General features: G+C 43.0%; 1 protein-coding gene across 2 annotated transcripts in view; it reads left to right on the top strand.

Annotated features, from left to right (window-relative positions):
- Positions 1-18386, top strand: part of LOC134341021 (uncharacterized) — a 73449-nt gene that overhangs the window by 9088 nt on the left and 45975 nt on the right. For both annotated transcript variants that reach the window (XM_063038740.1, XM_063038739.1), the window contains exons 2-3: positions 359-472; positions 18248-18305. In XM_063038740.1, coding sequence (XP_062894810.1) covers positions 359-472; positions 18248-18305 — 172 coding nt within the window. The remainder of the gene's footprint in view (positions 1-358; positions 473-18247; positions 18306-18386) is intronic.

Raw genomic sequence — 18386 nt, 5'->3', positions numbered from 1 at the left:
GGACATGCGTTTAAGGAAAGAGGGGAAAAGTTTAAAGGAGATGTGCAGGGCAGGCTTTTTTAAAACACCAGGTAGTATGGAGCAGGCTGCTAGGGATAGTGGTGGAAGCAGATATGATAATGGCACGTTAGACACATGAATATTTGGGGAATGGAGAACTATATATCATGCACAAGCAGAAGAAGTTTAGTTAAATTAGGTATCATGTTCTGTACAGATATTGTGGGACGAAGGACGAAGGGCCTCTTCTGGTGCTGTGCTATGTTCTAAGACTAAGTAGGTGATTCTCATCTCTTCCTTGTTATTTTCTATTTCAATCTTCAACACTTTCCAATTACAACCTGGTGTCAATTCAAAGTTTGAGATCGGCGTGCACCAGCGGCAGGAGCCTCGACGCTACCAGGTGTTTCAGCCACTGCCCTGGCAGCTGCATAACGTCAGTCGCAATCGCAAGTCCAGTCGAGCTGACAAGGTAAAAGCCACTTGTTATTAGATGATGTATTGATTTCTGTCAGCATTTTTATATTTTAATTATAATGACCATGAGATGAGATGGCTAATGTGCTTTGATTTCAGAGTCCAAGTTCTGCTTGTATAAGTGCTCCATCATCTCTGATTTGGAGCTGAGAGTTATGGCTGCATCTGATTCAGAAGACTCTGGACGTAGAGCTGCCTGCAGAGACTAAATGCAGTGATCTAGAGTGACCTAGACACAGTGGGTGCCTGGAATCTACTGCCTGGGGTGATGGAAGAGGCAGAAAGATTAGGGACTTTTAAGAGATATTTAGATAGGCACATGAAAGCGAGGAAAATGGAAGGATATGGATATTGTGTAGGCAGAAGGGATTAGTTTAGTTGGCCATTTGATTACTAATTTAATTAGTTCAGCACAACATTGTGGGCTGAAGGGCCTTTTCCTGAGCTGTACTGTGCTATCTTCTAAGATAGACTGGTGCAGTTCTGAGGGAGGGCTGTGATGCCTCCCAGCAGAGGTTCTGTTTGCTTACTGAAAGAAACCGTGACACTCCTTTGAAGGAGAATTACCATTTGGGCACTTATACCAGCTGGTTGTGTTTGCCATCCTACCATAATCAGGATTAGAATTAGAGTTAAATTTGTTCATGGAGTCAGGGTTTTGGACTATATTATTTTATGTGACTATTCTGTGTTTTTTGCCCGCTCTTTCAGGTCTGCGGGGGAGGAGGATTTGGGGTTGATGTGCCTGTCCGTTTTTTTGTGTGGGAAGGAAGGAATTAGGGTTTGGTGATCGTTCTGCCATTCTTTTCCCTTCTTGATTTCGTGGAGACGAATTTCAGAGTTGTATACTTTGACGATAAATGAACCTTTGAACCTTTACTGTGATCTTATACTGTATGTGTTATATGTGCCTTGTACTGTGTATGACTGTTGGTATATGTTTTGCACCTTGGCTCCAGAGGAACACTTCATTCAGCTCTATTCATAGGTATTCATGTAAGGTTGAATGAAAATTAAACTTGAACTTGAAAGTGGAGCACCTGGAGAAAGTCCACATGGTCACATGGAGAACACACAAACTCCACATAGACAGCATCTGAGGTGAGGATTGAACCTGGGTCCATGCTGTAAAATAGTGCATCTATGCTACTGTGCCACAGTCTTCAGAAGAGAAAATCTGAATGCTTGTCTGTACTGTCATGCTCCAACAGACTCACCATTGCAATACAGAGAACGTGCTGAGATGTTTCACCAGTTCCCTGCTATATTACTGTTAGAGTCATAGCAGACTACCGCACATCTATATCTGACGAATCATGTCTGACGAATCTCATAGAATTTTGTGAGGATGTAACTAGTAGAGTGGATAGGGGAGAACCAGTGGATGTGGTATATTTGGATTTTCAAAAGACTTTTGACAAGGTCCCACACAGGAGATTAGTGTGCAAACTTAAAGCACACGGTATTGGGGGTAAGGTATTGATGTGGATGGAGAATTGGTTAGCAGACAGGAAGCAAAGAGTGGGAATAAACGGGACCTTTTCAGAATGGCAGGCGGTGACTAGTGGGGTACCGCAAGGCTCAGTGCTGGGACCTCAGTTGTTTACAATATATATTAATGACTTGGATGAGGGAATTAAATGCAGCATCTCCAAGTTTGCGGATGACACGAAGCTGGGTGGCAGTGTTAGCAGTGAGGAGGATGCTAAGAGGATGCAGGGTGACTTGGATAGGTTAGGTGAGTGGGCAAATTCATGGCAGATGCAATTTAATGTGGATAAATGTGAAGTTATCCACTTTGGTGGCAAAAATAGGAAAACAGATTATTATCTGAATGGTGGCCGATTAGGAAAAGGGGAGGTGCAACGAGACCTGGGTGTCATTATACACCAGTCATTGAAAGTGGGCATGCAGGTACAGCAGGTGGTGAAAAAGGCGAATGGTATGCTGGCATTTATAGCGAGAGGATTCGAGTACAGGAGCAGGGAGGATAACTGCAGTTGTACAAGGCCTTGGTGAGACCACACCTGGAGTATTGTGTGCAGTTTTGGTCCCCTAATCTGAGGAAAGACATCCTTGCCATAGAGGGAGTACAAAGAAGGTTCACCAGATTGATTCCTGGGATGGCAGGACTTTCATATGAAGAAAGACTGGATGAACTGGGCTTGTACTTGTTGGAATTTAGAAGATTGAGGGGGGATCTGATTGAAACGTATAAGATCCTAAAGGGATTGGACAGGCTAGATGCAGGAAGATTGTTCCCGATGTTAGGGAAGTCCAGAACGAGGGGCCACAGTTTGAGGATAGAGGGGAAGCCTTTTAGGACCGAGATTAGGAAAAACTTCTTCACACAGAGAGTGGTGAATCTGTGGAATTCTCTGCCACAGGAAACAGTTGAGGCCAGTTCATTGGCTATATTTAAGAGGGAGCTAGATATGGCCCTTGTGGCTACAGAGGTCAGGGGGTATGGAGGGAAGGCTGGGGCGGGGTTCTGAGTTGGATGATCAGCCATGATCATAATAAATGGCGGTGCAGGCTCGAAGGGCTGAATGGCCTACTCCTGCACCTATTTTCTATGTTTCTATGTTTCTATCTAGTCCATGCCAAACTATTACTCTGCCAGTCCCATCAGTCTGCACCCAAACCATAGCCCACCATACCCCTCCCATCCACGTACCTGTCCAAACTTCTCTTAAACATTGCAATCACACCAACCCTGAGTGAAGAAGTTCATCTTCAGGTTTCCCGTAAGTTTCACCCTTAAACTATGATCTGAGGGGACAAAGGTTGCATATTGATATCTTTTGGTAGTAGGTGTTCAGGACTGTACAGAACACTCCATATTCGGTCTCACCAATGTTTTATACAACTTCAGGGTGGAGTTGTAGTTGCCCTGACTTTATGGCTGTGATAATTTATTTTCTATTCGTATCTTCACAGCCAGAATTCGCATATGTCATGATCTAGAGTCTTAAAAACATCCGTGGATGACACAAGGGATTGCAGGTTCTAGAATCTGGAGCAAATAAATGTTGCTGGTAAGGTAGAAAAACAACGGATCAGGCAGCATCTGTGGAGGGAAATAGGTAGTCAAGACCCTTTACCTGGATTTGATGTTCTGTTCCTGTATCACACATTAGCTCACAGTCAAAGTTCTAGTTCCTGTTTATTGTCATCCATTGCCCACATGAACCAAACAAAGCAATATTCCTCTGGGATGCTACAATTTAATGTCATGTGCACAAGTGCAGGTGAAACAAGAAACTTTGTTGCAGCAGCATAAGAAACATAAGTAACATTCACAAGATAAGTCTACATTAAACATAAATTACGCACAATTTTTACAAGACAAAGCAATTAGAACAATAAAGCAAAGTCAATTTTAATGCAAAGTAGTCACAGTCGATAAACTGTACGTCCTGTCCGATGGAAGTTACAAAAAATGGCAGGCCTGACTGGTGGGAATACTCGATGCTGCTGTAATGTGCAATTAAATATATTATTGATATACACTCTGTGGACACTCCATCGGGCACACCTGTGAAGGGGCTTATCAATGCAAATATCAGCCAATCAAGTGTCAGCAACTCAATACATAAAAGCATGTATTTGTGGTCAAGAGATTTACTTGTTGTTCAGACCAAACATCAGAATGAGGAAGAAATGTGACTTAAGTGATTTTGACCGTGGAATGATTGTTGGTGCCAAACAGGGTGATTTGAGTATCTCAGAAACTGCTGACCTCCTGGGATTTTCACACATAACTGTCTCTAAAATCTACAGTGGATGGTGTGAAAAACAAAAAATATCCAGTGAGCAACAGTTCTGTGGGTGAAAACACCTTGTTAATGAGAGAGGTCGGAGGAGAATGGCCAGACTGGTTCAAGCTGACAGTAAATGAAATAACCACACGTTACAACAGTGGTGTGCAGTAGAGCATCTCTGAACACACAACATGTTGAACCTTGAAGTGGATGGGTTACAGCAGCAAGAGACCAGCTCGGGTTCCACTCCTGTACTTAATAAAGTGGCCATAATAAGTGACCATTGATATATAAGACACACAGTGAGTGGTGGGTGCGTGGAATGTCCTGCCAGTGTTGGTAGTAGAGACAGATACGTTAGGATCATCTAAGAGGCTTTGAGATAGGCATATGGATGAAAGAAAAATGGAGGGCTAAAGGGAGGGAAGGTTTAGAATAATCTTAGAGTAAGTTAAATGGATAGCACAACATCGTGGGCTGAAGGGCCAGTTCTGTGCTGTACTATTTGATGTTCCATGCTCTAAAAGGTGCATGATGTAAGATAAGTGGCTTGCAGATTCATTGTTTATTTCAAACATAGTAGAAAGGAGCATGTTGTATTACCACACAATTCATTGCAGTCAATAATCCATCTCTCCAGTGTATTCATTCACAGGTTGTGGGCACTTACAGGGCAATGTAACTGTGAACATGAAGTTATGTTTGGGGAGACCAAACAGGTACAGCAGATTGCCTTCCCTGAAGCAAATCAGATTTTTATAACATTTAATAACTTCATGGTCACCATTATTGATGCTAGCTTTTTATTAACAGATTTCCTTAATTCATTGAATTAAAAACTCCGCATATGTTTCTGGATGGGATTTGAACTCGAGTGTTTGAAACTTCAATCCAAAAAACATAATCACTGTGTACCATTTCCATCTGAGCAAAATGCTCTGTTTTATTTAAGAGACGTCTCTGGAAAAACATTAAAATTGAGAATTCTTGTGCAAGTAAATGGAAGGAAATGGAGCGTCCAACTAATGCGCTGGATTTAATTAAAAATTACTTTCTTTAAAACAAACCTTCTCATTGCATAAACCACCCACAAACTGCACACACACCAAGATTTGCAAGATGTGAGTAGAGAGATTAAGGCGTTTTGGACAAATAAAACACAGAGAACATGGAAACCATCTTGCTGATATTCCATAACAAAAATACAGAGTAATAAAAAAAGATACCTCTCCCAGGCCAATAAACAATTGAGCGAGCCCCAGTGTGGAGTGTGAGCTTGTTGCTTGACTGATACTGTTTCCAGGCAGCGTTGACATATTTATAATTCCTTAATCCCTGCTGTGACTTCCACCATCTGTGCATCTCCAGTAGAAGGAATGTGACCTTCCAGTGCCAAGGGAAAACGGCGGAGTCGGGGGAAAAGGGAGTCAAGAATTTGCTGTCTCATAATATAGGTTGCCAAGTCAAAACTTGACAGCTGATGGATGTTCAGACCATCGGTTCCAAGAGAGAGTGATCTCACTCCCCAGAATCACGAATCAACAACATAATTTGTGCTTCAAAAATCAAACTCCTTCTTGCTATCTTAACTATTTAAATTTTATGTAAATTAATCATGTTTTCCCACAAGAAGCTTTTCCAAGAGAGCGAAAGCATTCTGATAGGTAAGTAGTAGTTGGTATCAATAGGGTTAACTCGAGATGAGTAAGTTATCTATTGGTGGGTCCTCAGATGGTCGTAGAAGCCGATCCAGGATCCACATATTCCAGTGTAGCATGGACACAAGTAAGTAGCAGCTGTGGTTAGTCGTTGTGTATTGGTATCAGTAACAACACGCACAAAACGCTGGAGTAACTCAGCAGGTCAGACAGCACTAATGAAAATGAATGAACAGTTGACATTCCTTCAGGACTGAAAAGGAAGGGAGAAGACGCCGGAATAAAAAAGTGGGGGAGGGAAAGGAGGATAGCTAGAAGATGATAGGTGAAGCCAGGTGGGTGGGAAAGATGAAGGGCTGGAAAGGAAGGAATCTGATAAGAGAGGAGAGTGGACCATAGGAGAAAGGAATGAAGGAGGGGACCCAGGAGGAAGTGATAGGCAGGTGAGAGGAGGTAAAAGGTCAGAATGGGGAGTAGAAGAAGAGGGGAGGGGGAGGGGGAAATGTTTATTGGAAGGAGAAGTCGATATTCATGCCATCAGGTTGGAGGCTACCCAGATAGAATATCAGGTGTTGCTCCTCCACCCTGAGGGTGGCCTCATCTTGACATAAGAGGAGATCATGGATCAACATGTTGGAACGGGAATGGGAGTTAAAAAGTTTGGCCACCGGGAAGTTCCGCTTTTGGCAGATGGAGTGGAGGTGCTCGACAAAGCAGTCCGCCAATTTACGATGGGTCTCACCGACGTACAGGAGGCCACATCAAGAGCACCGGACACAATAGATGACCCCCACAGACTCGCAGGTGAAGTGTAGCCTCACCTGGAAGGACTGGTAATTCGTATTAGTACTGATTGGTATCAGTAACCCAGTAATTCAAGATAATCTTTTGTTTGAAAGTGCAATTTCTTTTCTTCAGACATATTTATTCAAGGGAATTAACATAATTCTAAATTCAAAGTAAATTTATTACCATAGTACATATATGTCATCTGGAGCTTAATTTTCTTATGGGCCTTCACAGTAAATACAAAGAAACACAATAGAATCAATGAAAAACTCCACACAAACAAAGGCAGACAAATAAAAGACATCATATTCTGCAAAAATAAAAAGAAAAACAAAATGATGATAATAGATTGATAAGTAATAAATAATATTGAGAACATTGGCAAGGCCAGAATTTACAGTATTATCCAACACTGATTACCTTTGAGCTTTGCCTTTGTGAACTGCTACAGTTTGTGTGGTGAACATGCCCCCACCTAGCAGCTTGACATCAGCCAAACCTAACAGAAGAACAGTTTTATAGTAGTCATAGTCATAGTCATACTTTATTGATCTCGGGGGAAATTGGTTTTCGTTACAGTTGCACCATAAATAATTAAATAGTAATGCAACCATAAATAGTTAAATAGTAATATGTAAATTATGCCAGTAAATTATGAAATAAGTCCAGGACCAGTCTATCGGCTCAGGGTGTCTGACCCTCCAAGGGAGGAGTTGTAAAGTTTGATGGCCACAGGCAGGAATGACTTCCTATGACGCTCTGTGCTGCATCTTGGTGGAATGAGTTTTGTAACCATGGAATCGTTTAGGGACAGAAGGAGGCCATTCAGCCAGTTCTGTATGGATTGCCTTGAGGAATGATCTGTCTGAATGCCTTTTCACTGTATCTTGGTGCACATGACCATAATAAACTAATTTGCTAATGACCATTCTCCTTCACATTTTTCTCTTCAAAATGTCTGTCCAGTTCCCTTTTGAAAGCAGTAATTAATAGGGGAGAATATTGTTGGTATTCTGATATACAACTGCGTGGCCTTGGTTGTAGCAAGGATTAGGCCTCATGTGGGCTTGCCTGCTGCTGCAGCCCAGATGAGAGGACTCTGGAGGTGGTGTAGCATGGAGTCTGTGCTCAGCTCCCATCAGTGCTGCCCTCCAGTGTTTGACCGGCAGAATGACAGGCTGGATTGTCAGGAGCTGTACCATCAATTTGCAAGTCATTTATAGTCCAAAACACTCAGATTATACATGTGTTTTTTTGCGTAACGATATGTGTGCTTTTTTTCTCTCTTGCTATTTTGAATGTATGTTTTGCACCTTGGCCCCAGAGGAATACTGTGTCATTCGACTGTATCCATGTATGGTCTGAATGATAATTAAACTTGATTTGATTTGATTTGGTGACAAGGAGACCACCCGCTTCATATTTGGAGTGCCTTGGAGTCAGTGGTCAGAAACCTTTGTCTTATCCACAGAGCAACAAGACGTCATTCATTCTCCTTTTTGATGGCATTAGTAATAGTAAGATCACTCGAGTATGATATTCTCAAATGGGGTTGATCCATTGGGGGTCCTTAGGTGGCTGAAGATGCTGATCCGAGATCGACATAACCGCAACTTTAGCGTTGATTCCCTTCGTTTAACATGGGGAGGCTGATGCACGGGCAGCTACTGCATGGGTGTTGACAGATCAGGGTCAGAGTTCAGACAGCATCACTCTCAGGATATCAGGAACTCACAAGCCTCTCCACCATGACAAGGTGACAATCCTTGGTGCAGCTGAATTAGCTGAATCAGAACAGATGGGTTCTTCCTCTGTTTGCAGATAATGACTAAAGGTCATTCTGCTTTTGAGGTTTGAGCTAAGAGTCTCCTCAGGTCTGGGAACCAGACCCGAGGAGGACATTCCTGTGTAAAATCTTCATCTATCACTCTCTTCAAAGATCAGTAAGCTTGACGTAATGTCTGAGGTACCTTTTGGTGCCTCTCAGGTAAACCAGATCTAAGATTATTCAGAAACAATTTTTGATTGGTATTTAAGAATAAGTATAAATTTGTAATGATATAGTCTGTATTGTACTATTTATATTCCCAACCAAATGGCTTGGACTCCTTTCACCCTTTCCAATGAAGACTTATGAAACCCGCCTGGTGAAGTCCCGATGAAGGGTCTTGGCCCAAAATATCGACTGTTTATTCCTCTCCATAGATGCTGCCTGACCTGCTGAGTTCCTCCAGCATTTTGTGTGTGTTGCTCAAGATTTCCAACATCTGCAAAATCTCGTGTTTAAGAAATTTTCTGTTCTGATTTATTCTTACTTAAGTAAGAACTTTCTCTGAAATCCATTATTCCTCAGTCCAAGGTATTCTTCTAATATAATCTGAACCAACATCTCCTCCGGGTGCCTAGGATATGGAAACTTAATACAGGTGCTCGCCACCTTACAAACCCCTGTCTTGGGTACAACATACAAATGACTGTTTGGGAGATTGGGATGAATTCACCAGCTGCCAAGGGACTGCAAGAATCTTTTACCACCTGGGATCACAGCCACATTTCTGACTGGTGAACTGTTCAAGTTGCAATCGGTTCACAGTAACGGAACCCTGCCATCACCTATCTGTCAGATTATAAAATGTATTCCCACCACTGCGGTAAAGATTAAATCAAGGTTTGTGCTGGCCTTTTGTGTACCACTGTTCACTGGTGGCTTCATCTTCAGATGCCACAGCCCTAATCTCTGGAATTCCCTCCCCAAACCTCTTTGATTCTATGCCTTTCTTTAAGGAACCTTAACCTTTCCTTAGTAATACATACCAAATGCTTATTGAGAGAAATTAACAATCCCAAAGCTTCAACTCTTTATTCTCCTCCATAGATGCTGCCTGACCTGCTGAGTTCCTCCAGCTTTTTGAGTGTATTGCTCAAGATTGCCAGCATATACAGAATTCCTTGTTTCTCTTAACCTTTCCTCTTTAGGGAAATTTGATCTGCTTTTCTACTATTATGTATGATTTGATGCCACACCTGTGAAACAGTCTGGGACGTTTTTAGAGTGTTAATAGATCCCGTATAAACAAGTTATCATTGAATATTCTTGGCATCTTATGAAGAAATACTGTTTTAATCTTCCAAATGTTTGATTTAATTTTCGCAAATACCTCTGGCTGTCTCATGTGGCAAATATTATCCCTTTTTTGTCTTCATTTGCCAATTGCTTAATAGAAATAAATCTTTCAATAAATCTTTTGCCATATCCCCTACTTCTTACTGCCCTTCTTAATTTAGTGTTGCCAGTAACATTAACAAAATGTAGAATTCATAGATGATCAGAACAAGGGCATCATGTAGAACAGTGACTTGGAATTGTGGGAGTCCTCGTTGCCAAGGATGTCATTGCGCTGGAGAGAGTGCTGAGGAGATTCACCAGGATGTTGCCTGAATTAGAACATTTTAATTATGAGGAGCGATTAGATAGGCAATGTTTGTTTCTCCTGTGGTAAAGGAAGCTGAGAGGCGAGCGGACAGAAATATGCAAAGTGATGAGGGTAAAAGATAGAGTAGGTAGTAAGAATCTTTTTGTTTCCTTGTTGTGGGTGTCTGAAATAAGAATAGAGTCATAGAGAAGTACAGCACAGAAACAGGCCCTTTGGCCCATCTAGTCCATGCTGAAACCATTTAAACTGCCTACTCCCAACAACCTGCACCGGGGCAATAGCCCTCCATACCCCTACTATCCATGTACTTATCCAAACTTCTCTTCAACATTGAAATTGAACTTGAATAGACCACTTGTGCTGGGAGCTCAGTCCACACTCTCACAACCCTCTGAGTGAAGATGTTTCCCCTCATGTTCTCCTTAAACTTCTCACCTTTCACCCTTAACACATGACCTCTGGTTGTAGTCTCACCCAACCTCAGTGGAAAAAGCCTGCTTGCATTAACGCTATCTATACCCCTCATAATTCTGTATACCTCTATCAAAACTCCTCTCAATCTTCTATGTTCTAAACAATACAGTCCTAACCTATTCATTCTTTCATTATAACTCGGGTCCTCCAGACCCAGCAACAGCCATGGAAATTTTCTCTGTACTCTTTCAACCTTGTTTACATCTTTCCTGTAGTTAGGTGACCAGAACTGCACACAATACCCCAATTAGGCCTCACCAACGTCTTATACAACTTCAACATAACATCCCATCTCCTGTACTCAATCCATTGATTTATGAAGGCCATTGTACCAAAAGCTTCCTTTACAATCCTATCTACCTGTGATGCCACTTTCAATGAATTATGGACCTGTATTCCCAGATCCCTATGTTCCACCACACTCCTCAGTGCCCTACCGTTCACTGTGTATCACCTACCCTGGTTGGTCCTACCAAAATGGAAAGCCTCACCCTTCCCTGCATTAAATTCCATCTGCCATTTTTCAGCCCAATTTTCCAGCTGATCCAGATCCCTCTGCAAGTCATGAAAGCCTTCCTCACTGTCCACTACATCTCTAATCTTCGTGTCATCTGCAAATTTACTGATCCAGTTAAGCACATTATTAACCAGATCATTGATACAGATGACAAACTACAATGGACCCAGCACTGATCCCTGTGACACTCCACTCGTCACAGGCCTCCAGTCAGAGGCAAACCCTCTACCACCATGCCCTGGCTTCTCCCGCAAAACCAAATCCTAATCCAATTTATTACATCATCCTGAATGCTGAGCGACTGAACCTTCTTGACCAGCCTCCCATGCGGGACCTTGTCAAGTACCTTACTAAAGTCCATGTAGACAACATCCACTGCCTTCACTTCATCCATTTTCCTGGTAACTTCCTTGAAAAACTATATGAGATTGGTTAATCATGACCCACCATGCACAAAGCCATGTTGACTATCCTTAATCAGTCCATACTTATAAAAACTTATATATCCAGTCCCTTAGAATACCTTCTAATAACTTTCCCACAACTGATGTCAGACTCACCTGCCTATAATTTCCTGTTTTATGTTTAGAGCCTTTTTTAAACAGTGGAACAACATTGGCTGTCCTCCAATCCTCTGGTACCTCTCCTGTTGCTAAGAACGATTGAAATATCTCTGCTAGAGGCCCAGTAATTTCTGCACTTGCCTCCCGTAAGCTTTGAGGAAACACCTTGTCAGGCCCTGGGGATTTATCCACTCTGATTTGCCTCAGTGTAGCAAACACTTCCTCCTCTATCTGTATGGGGTCCATGAAATTGGTGCCACTTTGCCTCACTTGTGTAGACTCTGTGTCCATCTCCCAGGTAAATACAGATGCAAAGAATGCATTTAAGATCTTCCCCATCTCTTCTGGCTCTGTGCATGGATTACCATTCTGATCTTCCAGAGGACCATTTTGTTCCTTGTTATCCTTTTGTTCTACCTGTAGAATCTCTTAGGATTCTCCTTCACCTTGTCTGCTAAGGCAACTTCGTGCTTTCTTTTAGCCCTCCTGATTTCTTTGTTAAGTGTTATTTTACATTTCTTATACTCCATAAACACCTAATTTGTTCCTACCTGCCTATACCTGCTATGTATCTCCTTTCTCTTAACCAGGGTCTCAATATCTCTTGAAAACCAAGGTTCCCTACACTTGTTATCTTTACCTTTGATACCGACAGGCACATACAAGCTTTGTACTGTCAACATTTCATCTTTGTAGGCCTCCCACTTACCAAGTACACTTTTGTCAGAAGATAGCCTTTCCCAATTCACACCTGCCAGGTTATTTCTGATACCATCAAAAGTGGCCTTTCTCCAATTTAGAATCTCAGCCTGTGGACCAGACCTATCTTTTTTGCATATTGGCTTTGAAACCAATGGCATTGTGGTCGCTGGTTTTAGTGTTCCCCTACACATCACCTGCCCAGTCTCATTCCCTAATCACAGATTCAGTATCACACTCTCTCTTTCGCTGAGACTTCGACCTACTGATTAAGGAAACTTTCCTGAACACATTTGACAAACTCTATCCCGTCTAGTCTTTTTACAGTATGGGATTCCCAGTCAATATGTGGAAAGTTACAATCACCTACTATAACAACCTCATGTTTCTTGCAACAGTCTGCAATTTCTTTACAAATGTGTTCTGTTTACGCCCTCGGACTGTTGGGTGCTCTGTGATATGGCCCCATAAACGTGGTCGTACTTTTGTTCTTTCTCAGTTCCACCCATAATACCTCATTAGTCAAGTTCTCCAGTCTGTCCTGACAGAGCACTGCCGTGACATTTTCCCTGACTAGTAACGCCACCCCTCCTCCTTTAATCCCTCCTGCTCTTTCACATCTAAAACAATGGAACCCCAGAATATTCAGCTGCCAGTCCTGCCCCTCCTGCAACCAAGTCTCACTAATGTCTACAATGTCATAATTTCACATGCTGATCCATGCCTTAAGCTCATCTGCCTTTCCTACAATACTCCTTGTATTGAAATACAAATAGGATTGGAAGCTCCATTCATTAAAAAAGGCAAGAGGTAAGAATATTTTTCAATTTGGTTTAATGTTCTTGTTATTTTGAAATTTTAATAGTCAGAGGCACTTAATCTGTTAAAATTCCTTGCCAGTTAGACAGAGGTTCATGGTTTTGCCCTCCATCAAAGCTCGTCAAGGTGCTCTGTGTTCAGGAGTTCTGCCCTCTGCTGCCCAAGGCTTAATTGCCTGATTTGAGGGTGTGGAGGCCCAGTGGGATCGCCTGCTGTGTCCAGACAGGTGAGCAGTTGTGTGGGAGGGGAGCAGGCTGTGGAGCTGTGGATTCTACCTGCAGGATCCACCCCTTTCTAGTTACAGTACTCTTCTATTACCAACATTATAACATCAACAGGGATACAAAGAGGTAAGAGATATAAGATGACCTCTGCTGTGGTGAACTATCAGATTCAGATTCAGTTTCACAGGTACATTATAACACACAGTGAAACGTTAACAACCAGCACAACCTAAAGATATGCTGAGGGCAGCCCGCAAGTGAAGCCACGTATTTCGACAGCAACATACCATGCCCACAATGTTCAGCAGAACAGCATAAGCAGTACCAACAACAACAAAACTACAGCAAAAAAAATCAACAAAACAAGACCCCTTTGTCCCTCCCACCCACATACACAGGCCTTCAACCCCGAACAGGCTGCCTCTGAGCCTCCTGTCCCTAGTGGACATCAGCTGCCCGACTTCCCCAGTGGACTGGCAGACTCGCAGACACAGGGCGTCGGCCATCGGGCCTCAAGTTCCAAACATACCGACTTCCGTCTTTCACCTCTGGTATTGACCCCAGGACTTGCCAATGACAGGACCCCGAAATCTAGGCATGTAACACAAGTAACTCCATGACACATAGCAACATAGAAAACCTACAGCACAATACAGGCCCTTCGGCCCACAATGCTGTGCCGAACATATACTTACTTTAGAAATTACCTAGGGTTACCCATAGCCCTCTATTTTTCTAAACTCCATGTACCCGTCCAGGAGTCTTTTAAAAGACCCTATCATATCCACCTCCACCACCATCACCGGCAGCCCATTCCACCCACTCACCACTCTCTACGTAAAAAACTTACCCCTGATATGTCCTCTGTACGTACTTCTAAGCACCTTAAAACTGTGCCCTCTCGTGTTAGCTATTTCAGCCCTGGGGAAAAGCCTCTATCCACACGATCAATGCCTCTCATCATCTTATACACCTCGATCAGGTCACCTCTCATCCTCCGTCGCTCCAAGGAGAAAAGGCTGAGTCCAATCCAGACAACATCCTTGTAAATCTCCTCTGCACCCTTTCTATGGTTTCCACATCCTTCCTGTAGTGAGGCGACCAGAACTGAGCACAGTACTCCAAGTGGGGTCTGACCAGGGTCCTATATAGCTGTAACATTACCTCTCAGCTCTTAAACTCAATCCCATGGTTGATGAAGGCCAATGCACCATATGCCTTCTTAACCACAGAGTCAACCTGTGCAGCAGCTTTGAGTGTCCGATGGACTCGGACCCCAAGATCCCTCTGATCCTCCACACTGCCAAGAGTCTTACCATTAATACTATATTCTGCCATCATATTTGACCTACCAAAATGAACCACCTCACACTTATCTGGGTTGAACTCCATCTGCCACTTCTCAGCCCAGTTTTGCATCCTATCAATGTCCCGCTGTAACTTCTGACAGCCCTCCACACTATCCACAACACCCCAACCTTTGTGTCATCAGCAAATTTACTAACCCATCCCTCCACTTCTTCATCCAGGTCATTTATAAAAATCGCGAAGAGTAAGGGCCCCAGAATAGATCCCTGAGGCACACCACTGGTCACCGACCTCCATGCAGAATATGACCCGTCTACAACCACTCTTTGCCTTCTGTGGGCAAGCCAGTTCTGGATCCACAAAGCAATGTTCCCTTGGATCCCATGCCTCCTTACTTTCTCAATAAGCCTTGCATGGGGTACCTTGTCAAATGCCTTGCTGAAATCCATATACACGACATCTACTGCTCTACCTTCATCAATGTGTTAATCACATCCTCAAAAAATTCAATCAGGCTCGTAAGGCACAACCCGCCTTTGACAAAGCCATGCTGACTATTCCTAATCATATTATACCTCTCCAAATGTTCATAAATCCTGCCTCTCAGGATCTTCTCCATCAACTTACCAACCACTGAAGTAAGACTCACTGGTCTATAGTTTCCTAGGCTATCTCTAATCCCTTTCTTGAATAAGGGAACAACATCTGCAATCTTCCAATCCTCTGGAACCTCTCCCATCCCCAGTGATGATGCAAAGATCATCGCCAGAGGCTCTGCAATCCCCTCCCTCGCCTCCCACAGTAGCCTGGGGTAGGTCTCATCCGGTCCCGGTGACTTATCCAACTTGATGCTTTCCAAAAGCTCCAGCACATCCTCTTTCTCAATGTTTGTCAAGCTTTTCAATCCACTGTAAGTCATCCCTACAATCACCAAGATCCTTTTCCGTATTAAATACTGAAGCAAAGTATTCATTAAGTATCTCTGTTATCTCCTCCGGTTCCATACACACTTTTCCACTGTCACACTTGATTGGTCCTATCCTCTCACGTCTTATCCTCCTGCTCTTCACATACTTGTAGAATGCCTTGGGGTTTTCCTTAATCCTGCTTGCCAAGGCCTTCTCATGGTCCCTTCTGGCTCTCTTAATTTCCTTTTTAAGCTCCTTCCTGCTAGCCTTATAATCTTCTAGATTTCTATCATTACCTATTTTTTTGAACCTTTCATAAGCTTTTCTTTTCTTCTTGACTAGATTTCCAACAGCCTTTGTACACCACAGTTCCTGTACCCTACCATCTTTTCCCTGTCTCATTGGAACATACCTATGCAGAACTCCATGCAAATATCCTCTGAACATTTGCCATATTTCTGCCATACATTTCCTTGAGAACATCTGTTCCCAGTTTATGCTTCCAAATTCCTGCCTGATAGCTCCATATTTCCCTTACTCCAATTAAATGCTTTCCTAACTTTTCTGTTCCTATCCCTCTCCAATGCTATGGTAAAGGAGCTGGAATTGTGATCACCATCTCCAAAACGCTCTCCCACTGAGAGATCTGACACCTGACCAGGTTCATTTCCCAATACCAGATCAAGTACAGCCTCTCCTCTTGTAGACTTATCTACATATTGTGTCAGGGAACCTTCCTGAACACACCTAACAAACTCCATCCCATCTAAACCCCTCGCTCCAGGGCCAGACAATATTTGGAAAATTAAAATCTCCCATCACGACAACCCTGTTATTATTACACCTTTCCAGAATCTGTCTCCCTATCTGCTCCTCAATGTCCCTGTTACTATTGGGTGGTCTATAAAAAACACCTGGTAGAGTTATTGACCCCTTCCTGTTCCTAACTTCCACCCACAGAGACTCAGTAAACAATCCCTCCATGTCTTCCTCCTTTTCTGCAGCCGTGACACTATCTCTGATCAACAGTGCCACGCCCCCACCTCTTTTGTCTCCCTCCCTGTCCTTTCTGAAACAATTAAAGCCTGGCACTTGAAGTTGAATATATTTAATTCCAAAGAATTATAGTGTCTAAAATGCAGACTAAATCTTTCCATTAGACAAGATTGTCATGGAGACCTCACTATTTCATAGAACAGTACCATACCATATGATTAATCTGATTTAACTAACTTGAATCTTAATAGAAGTTTACCTAATAGTTTACCTGACCTGACAGATGTTTGTAAAATTTTGAGAGGTATTAAATAGGATAGACAGTCAGAATCTTTTTTCTTGGGTAGAAATGTCAACTCTCTCTCTGGCTATCCATCCCATAGGATGATGATGGTTCCTTTCAGTCAGTTAGTGGGGTGGTACCCCACTCCCCAGAAAGGAACAGCGTGTGGGTGAATGGATTTTAGGTGAGTAGGGGGTTGCACAGGTCCAGACCCACCCCCTCGACATCCCCTCCCGGATCCAGTGGCATGGTGGGGTCCAAGATGGCTGGGGGAAGTTCTGTTGCAGTGAACGGCCAGACCACGCTTCAGGGGAAAGGGGATGCCCTTTCCGCGCTTCACGGCACGTGTTTACTAGATGGCCGTTGACCCTACGAGAGGGTTCATCCGGCCTTTGACAGGTCTTGTTTTTCATCCTGCAGGGTGTCTAGCCATCCTCCTCACCAGGCAAGCCTGATGGGGGAGCCAGTTTAGTCGCCGACCACCCGACTATGCGACAGGTAGTACTGGGTTACATGGTACCAGTAGCACTCAGACGAGTGACCTGACAACTACTACATACATCTAAAGCGAGAGGAGTGAAGTTTAGAGGAGATGTAAAAATGGGCTATGTGGGAGGGAAAGATTAGATTGAGCATAGAGTAGGTTAAAGGGAAAGCACAACACTGTGGGCTGAAGGTTCTGTACTGTGCTGTAGGGTTCTATGTTCAATGAACAGGGTAAGTCTCTTTTACGTGGAGAGTGGTGTGCTGCCAGGGATGATAGTGGAAGCAGATATGACAGTGGTGTTCAAGAGGCATTTAGACAGGCTCATGAGTATGCAAGGGCTGGAGGGATGTGCAGGCAGAAGGGATCAGTTTAGTTTGACACAGAGATCTCAGGCTGAAGGGCCTGCTCCTGTGCTGTGCTGTTCCATGGTCTATGTTCTTCACCAAGTTATTTCTGCTGCAGCTGTTTGCCAGTATGGGAGAGAATGAAATGTATCCAATCTTATTCACACAAACTGCTACAGAAGATTGGTCCAAAAATTGCAAAGGATTAGGTTATAGCAGAAGCTCTTCAAATCAAGGCACAATAGTTAAGAATTTGTGTTGCAGCTTTTTTTCTTTTAAAAACAGAATTTATTTGGCTGAAAATATAAATCAAAACTAAAAGAGATTCCAGGTTTATTTTATCTTGCAATCCCTTTTTAAAAAAAACTAAACTGGATTAGAGGAACTTTATTGATATAAGAAACATCCTCCTTGGACGTGATAATGAGAATATCATATTGATAGTTGATCAAGATAGTGGTGACTACAATGGCCAATGATACAGATTCTTCTTGTTCTTTCAGAAGGACAGTGGCTCTCGTCGAAGCAGTGTTAATAGCTCAAAGGCCAGCACAGCAAGAGGTAGGTCTCCAATTTCCATCTGGCCACTATTCAGAACTGAAACTGAAGCCATCTGCTCATGCTTCGGTGGCCTGTCTCCAA

This window comes from Mobula hypostoma, chromosome X2, assembly GCF_963921235.1.
Source record: "Mobula hypostoma chromosome X2, sMobHyp1.1, whole genome shotgun sequence".
Taxonomy (NCBI): Eukaryota; Metazoa; Chordata; class Chondrichthyes; order Myliobatiformes; family Myliobatidae; genus Mobula; species Mobula hypostoma.
This window is presented reverse-complemented; position numbering and strand designations above follow the sequence as displayed.